Source organism: Alligator mississippiensis, chromosome 4, assembly GCF_030867095.1.
Source record: "Alligator mississippiensis isolate rAllMis1 chromosome 4, rAllMis1, whole genome shotgun sequence".
NCBI classification, from domain to species: domain Eukaryota; kingdom Metazoa; phylum Chordata; order Crocodylia; family Alligatoridae; genus Alligator; species Alligator mississippiensis.
In genome coordinates, this window is record NC_081827.1 from 129,531,617 (window position 1) to 129,538,544 (window position 6,928).

General features: G+C 52.8%; 1 protein-coding gene across 3 annotated transcripts in view; it reads left to right on the top strand.

Annotated features, from left to right (window-relative positions):
• Window positions 1-208: 208 nt before the first annotated feature.
• STK38L (serine/threonine kinase 38 like) overlaps window positions 209-6,928 on the top strand; it is a 72,057-nt gene continuing 65,337 nt past the window's right edge. The window contains exon 1 of one of the 3 annotated variants that reach the window (XM_014607339.3): window positions 209-313. Coding sequence is in view for 1 of the 3 variants with exons in the window: in XM_059726612.1 (XP_059582595.1) it covers window positions 583-649 (67 nt within the window). In the remaining 2 variants the exon portion in view is untranslated. Of the gene's footprint in view, window positions 314-387; window positions 492-552; window positions 650-6,928 lie in introns of those variants that run through there. The other 2 variants (XM_014607341.3, XM_059726612.1) reach the window with 2 other exon arrangements.

Here is a 6,928-nt window from a genome sequence, read left to right on the forward strand (position 1 = left end):
GCAGGTTTGCAGGACAGGTCGGGACGGGGACAGAAGGGAAGGGGAAGCCCAACGCCTGACCTGTGCTGGGGCTGTACGAGGGGAACCTGGCTGGCGTGAGGAGGCGGGGCCAGGAACACCGGCTGCTGTGCGTCATGAGAGGAGCCCCGCCCCCTTGGGCTGCCCGCAGCCAATCAGCGGCCCTCGCCACGCTCTCGCGAGAGCCGGGGGTAAATAGTCCGCCAGACGCGCGCCACCCCCACCCTCCCTGTGGCCGGGGTGCGGACAGCGCGTGGGGAGGGGGCAGGCGGCAGCCATTGGCCGCGTGTGTGAGGTGAGTATTCCCCTCCCCTACCCCCTTCAGCTGCCGTGGAAGGGGCAAGGTGCTGCCGCCCGTGGCGACTTGAAGCACCTGTCGCCCCCGCCCCCTCCGCGGGCGGGCCGGTCCCTCCGTGAGCGGGCGCCGTGGAATCCGCGGACCAGGCGCTTCCTTCCCAAAAAGAGCCGTGAAGGTAGCCTCCCTTTTCCTCGGGGGAACAGATTTCTATGTCGGCCGGCGCCGTTTCTGCTGCTGGCATCTTCTACCCGGAGGGAGAGGCTGAAATGCACATGGAAGCGGGCGGGTCGCTGGGGCTTCTCTGGATGGGCTGGAAACGGCTGGAATGGCAATGTAGGTGTCCGCTGGAGAGTCCTGTCCAGGCCCCCAGTGCTGCGGCTCCCACCTGAGCAGGAAGCCCCCTTTGGCTGGCTGAGCCTAAGCCTGCTCTTAGTTAAAGTTCAGGACCCTTTTCTTGATGTGTTCGTTCCCAGGTCTTTATTCTCACATGGTTGGGGATGTATTGAGATCAGGTGCTTTTGTTAATTGGCTTCTTGCTTATTAATAGAGGGTGTAATTTTGAACGGATCCGTGATGCATGACTTGCTTGCCGTATGTGGCTTTCTCCTGGTGTCTCATTGCAGTGTTGGCTGTAAACTGCATTGATGGGGGTAGAACCCATGCAGGAATGGGCCTGATGCCAGTGACTTCATGCTTTACACAGATTCTCCAAAGTTTGGGGCTAGAAGGGACTTCATGAGATCATCAGGTACACCCCCTGCTCTGGGCGGGAAAGATTGCTGGGGTCAAATAACCCCAGCAAGAAGTTGTGCATAGCTGGTGAAGCAGGTCTCTGAACAGACAGAAAACTTATAACTGGTTTTCTCTCTTCAGTCCATGGAATTGCAAGTAGTGAAACAGTGTCGGGTTTTGGTTTAATCAGTCAGAAAAATTGTAAGTATTTTAGTGACGGTCTCTAAGTGACAATGAACTCTGGCCCGGATACTTGTGTTTGAGAAATCTTTTATTACACCCCGGGCAATTAAAATGATTTAGTTTTATTTTGTACTATGTGTGGTCCCGATTTCCTGAAGTTATCTTGAATTAAGAAAAAACGTTTCTCTCATTCTGCAGCCTTGCCTCTTGTATTATGCCTTGATGTGGTGAGGGTTCATTTGAAGTATTTATTACTTGGTAGTTTAAAGCAAAATCTCTAAAAAACAAACTCTGAATAGCATTTCTGTTTCAGGAAAACATTAGTTGATATGGGAAACAAATACTTGGGGCAGAGGTGTGGTACTTTTTCTTTTGTGTCCTGATCCAGATGGAACTGAAGTTAGTGGAAAAAAGTTCCCGTTAACTTTCAATGGATGTTTGCATCTGACTGCTGTGCTTCAAATGCAATATGAATGTGTGGTTTAGACCCCAGTATCCATTGTGAGCCCTTAGCTAATGATTTCTGAAGACCTGATCTTGTGCTTTCTAGAGCTAGTGACTGCATAGTATGCAAGTATATAACTTCTTGTATGTGTAAAATTTGGTCTGTCTGACTAATGGAATTCATCCAGCAGGGAAGATTTGGGTTTGGTTTGGGATTGTTTTGCTTTTATTTTTAACTATCCCTAAGTTGTTGGGGTGTTTTTTGTTTTTTGGTCCATATTTGTCTTGATAATGGACATGCTGTGTTCCCTCAAATTTAGGGAGATCAAGTGTAACACTGCTTGACAAAGTTCTGAAATTATTCCAACTATATACAGAATAAGCGTATTAATGACAATACAAAGACTTATTTCTGACTATATTCAACCGCACGGGGAGTGAGCTGATGTATATTGTTTGGTTTTAGCCCCTCAGAAAAGGCTCTATTTATATTAGAGTAACTGTGGTTGACATAAATGCACTCTTGTACACAAAATCGCTTAAGTAGGGAATGAGGGAAGATCTTTTTAATGTACAGCCAGAATTGGAACAGAGTTGTCATCACCAGTAGTAATTGCATTACTGTAACACACAAAATTAGGGAGTTTGGTATGTAACTAAAAAAAGAAGCATAAGTCTTCAAGATGTACTATGGCAGGATTCTTAAAAGGACTGAGTAAGTACATCCCTATCAACAATGACCTTAGATGAGCTAAAATAAGGGTAAGGCTAATCAAATCTCATGTTTCAGAGCATAAGGTGAAGATCAGGGAAGTACATTTTCTTAATAACCAGCACTTGTTCATTTGACAAGGTGAATTTTATTTGGGATAAGAGATTTTTTTGCCTTTCCGTGAAGGGTTAGGTGTTAGTCATAGCTACAGACAGGATACCAGATCAAGCTATCTCTGTAGCTTTTCAGAGTAACTTCTGGCATTCCTAGTGTGCCTACATCTGCATGAGGAAACAAAAGAACATTTTTCTCCCAGAATAGCAGTAGGGGAAAAAAAAAAAAAAAGGGCAGAAAAATAACTAAATAATGAGCACTTACTTTCTCTCTTGTAAACATTTTGATAAATTTAGGAAACATTATAATTGGGGATTGCAGTATTTTATATTATATAAGAGATGTAGTCATTCCCTAAGGCTCATTTTGAGAGACTAATGTCCTAAATGAACTTAAAAAATAATAATTGTGAAGGAATATCAATCCTTATATTTTGACAGTCTGCTTGCATGTATTGAAGCTATGTGCTAACTTGACACTTAGTTTTTAATTTCTCAGTAGATTTGATACCAGAAATTTCTGTCAGAACTGTATAAAAGAAAACTGCACCTTTCGTTGTATCGCAAATTGTTAGATCAGACTCTTATGTTCCTATAAGCCTATGATCTACAGCAGGGGTAGGCAACGTTTTTTGGCTGGAGTGCCAAAAAAAAGCACAGTGCCTACTTCGGAAGGTGCTGGGGTGCCGGCATGCCAAGAAAAATAAAACGAGGGCAGGGGGTACATGGCAGGATGCCCTGCTTGTGCCCTTGCCCTCCACCCAAAGCCCCATTCCCCCAGCCCTGCTGTTCCGTGCCCCCACCCAAAGCCCCATTCCCTCCAGTCCTGCTCATGCACCATGCCCCCCAGCTCTGCTGTTCTGTGCCCCTCCCCACCCAAAGCCCCTGCCCCCAAGCCCTGCCTGTGCTCCTGCCCTCCAGCCCAGGCTCCATGGCCATCAAGAGCTATCCAGAACCTGGGCCAACTGCAAAGAGCTACTGCCTCCCAGCCCCAGACCTAGCCCCAGGCTCCAGGAAGACAGCAGATACCGGTGATGCTCCCCACTGTGCTGCCCTCACCATCACTTCTGCAGAGCAGCGTTGGAACCCGGCACAGCAGCGGGGCGCAGAAAGCTGCCTGCTGCTCAGAGCTCCCCACTGCCCTGGCCACTTCCCTGCAGGTGGGGGCAGCAGCAAGGGGCATAACCCTGCGTGCTGCCCGTGTGCACATGGGGAGTGTGACCCAGCAGCATGGTGCTTGCAGCATCAAGCAGCTTCTCTGTGCGCCGCTGCTCTGGGTCACACACGCTGTGCTCCCAGCCCTGCTGCCCTCCCCTGGGCCCTCCCCCATCTGCGTGCGGCAGAGGTGGTTGCCACTGTAGGCTGGGCTTTGCACCCTGAACCCCATTGCTGCCCTCCCCTGGGCCCTATGTGCTGCTGGGTCACACTTCCCCTGTGTGCATGGGAGCAGCATGGGCAGCATGCAGGGTTGTGCCCCTCACTGCTACCCCTGCCTGCAGGGGAAGTGTGGTCAGGGCAATGGGAGCTCGGAGCGGCAGGCAGCTTTCTGTGCCCCCTGCTGTGCCCTGCCACACTGGGTTTCAACGCTGCTCTGCAGTAGCAGCAGCGAGGGCAACACAGCGGGAAGCATCCCCGGTATTTGCTGCCTTCCCGGAGCCCAGGGCTGGGGCTGGGAGGCAGCTGGGGCCAGGGCTGGGGCAGGGAGGCAGCAGCTGTTTGCAGCCGGCCCAGGTTCAGGCTCATTAGCCATGGAGCAGGGCTTCCATCCTCCCAGCCGCCTGCTGGGAGCAGCCCAGGCTCCGTGGCTATCAGCAGCTACCCATAGCCTGGGCTGGCTGCAGCTGGGAGGCTACAAACAGCTGCTGCCCTCCGGCCAGGCTGTCTCCAGGTGTGCCTGCCTGCCCATGGACCCCCCCCCCCCCCCCCCCCCCCCCCCGCTCTGGGAAGGTAGCAGGTGCTGGCACTGTGTCTGTTGGGGCTGGGGCCAGGCCAGGGAGGCAGCAGCTGTATGTAGTCTCCAGGCTGCAGCCAGCCCTGGCTCTGGTGTAGCTGCTGCCAGCCGTGGTGCCAGGGTTGCTCCCAGCAGGTCTTGCAGCAGGTTCCCAGCTGGCAGTAACTACCCAGAGCCAGGGCCGGCTGCAGCTGGGATGCTGCAGACAGCTGCTGCCTTCCCGCCCCGGCCCCAATGTGTGCAAGTAAAATGGCCTCGCGCTGGGCGCGCATGCCAGGGGTTGCCAACCCCTGATCTACAGCATGACAATGAAGAGCCAGAACCTTTGCAAAGATGAATCCCAACATGCTGTGATTAAATGATACATACATTTTCTTCTAAAGAAATAGCAAAAATACATTTTTTCCTACATTACCTTTTGACCAGACGAAAAGGCATGTATTCCTTTAAATATTTTCTCGGTCATGTGTAATAAAAACACCAGCTTACTATTCTCTGAGGCTGCTCTGTGTTATGTTGGTTTGTAAGCCTGTTTTATAGACATATGTATGCACCCTGCCCCCCCCCGCCCCCCAGCTCAGCAGGTCAGTCAGTGGGGGAAGGCATGGGCCAGATTGAGTCCCCTGTGGTGAGGACAGAGTTTGGCAGAGGCCCATAAGGTGAGTGGGACTCCGGCCAGACGGGTGATGGGAGGATCGAGCCTGGGTGGCTCATCCAGGGGCGTGGGGGAGGCTCCTGCCACTGTGCACCCTGGTGGAGGCCCTGCAGGGCATGTGCCCTCCCCCACCTGCGTGCGGCAGAGGTGGTTGCCACTGTAGGGCTGGGCTTTGCACCCTGAACCCCATTGCAGCTGGCCTGGGAGTGGCCCAACACTACGTGCATCAGCTGTGCACAGATGGGGGGGGGGCACGTGCCCCCCTTCCCAAACGCAGGGCAGTGTGGGTGGCTGCAGCAGTTGTAAGCTAGGGAGTGGGGCAGAGGCAAGCCCTGCATAGTCGGGCGGGTCAGGGCATGGAGCCATGAGCAGCTTGTCAGGGGAGCATGGAGTGTGGGGCGCTTGCCCCCGGATCTGTACGTAGGGCAGGCTGGTCAGGGCAGCACTGCACTCTTCCTAGCGGGGTGTTTGGTCACGCTGCGCTCAGGCTAGGCCAGGAGGGTGCAAAATGCAGCCCGCAGGCTGGATGCAGCCTGCCAGGCTATTCTATTCAGCCCATGGTGCCCCTAAAATTTTAAAAAAATTAATATTTAGCTGCTCCAGCCTTGATAGCTTGCCAAAACTGATTAAGCAGCCCTCTGCCCAAAATAATTGCCTGCCCCTGGGCTAGGCAGTGCTGGGAGCCGGGTCACTGCCGGGGGGGGGGGGGGGGGGGGGGGGGGGGGGGGGGGGGGCGGGGCGGCGCGGGCAGGGAGGGGAGCTGCAGCTCAAAATTTGCCATTGCCTCTCCCAACCTCCACCTCCCAGTGCTGCTGTTGCCTAGCCTGAGCATAGCATGACCAAAAACCTCCGCTGGGAACAGCATGGCACTGCCCAGCCTGTCCTGCTGTGCCCTGTGTGCAGTTCTGGGAGCATATGCTTCCCCCCCCAGCGAGCCCACGTGTGCTCAGTCCCCTGTCACAAGTGCAGGGCTGGCTGTGCAGAGCTTGCCCCTGCCCCACTCCCTACCTCACCACCATTGGGGGGGGGGGGGGGGAGGGGGGGGGGCAGCTTCATGACCCAGTGTGTGGAGGGAGTGGGGACTAAGGCTGGGGCCTCAATCTGCCTTTTGGGTTCCTTTCAAATTCAAAGGTGATCTCTGACATAGTAAGGTTGGAGACCACTGATCTAACTTAAACTACTCTTGCTGCAACTTGAGACCATTGTTCCTTGTTCTGTCATCTGTCACCACTGAAAACAGTGTAGCCCCATCCTCTTTCGACCCCCCCCCCCCCCCTTTCAGGTAGTTGAAGGCTGCTATTAAATCCCACTCAGTCTTCTCTTGTGTGGCCAGACAATTTCCCTACCATTTCTCTGAACTAAGGTTGTGAATCCACTCATCAGGTTGATGTGTATGACAACTGGGCATTCAAAGGTGGTGCTGGGGAAGGCACAAACATGCCCCATATCATTCTAGCAAGGTGTTCCTCAGCAGTCAGGTAAGTTCCTTAAGTGGGGGAAGGGGAAATCGCACACCTGAACTGAACTTTTCACAATTAGAGAAGATGGGAAACATTGGCTTTCAATTGTGTCCCCTCTACCCCACCTTCCTTTCCAGGACTTTCTGGGAAGGTGTCTAAGGGAGGAAGTTTTCCAGCCATACTAGCAAGGTAAAAGTGGGGGACCAGAAGTCAAAACAGGTTTGGGGCCTTCCACATGACTAATACTGAAGATTAAATGCATTTCCTTCACAGAGGAATGTTTTGTACAATAAGCCACTGTGAAACAGTCCCAGCCTGTCCCTCTCACTGGAGTTTTATAAGGAAAATACTGCAACTCAGCA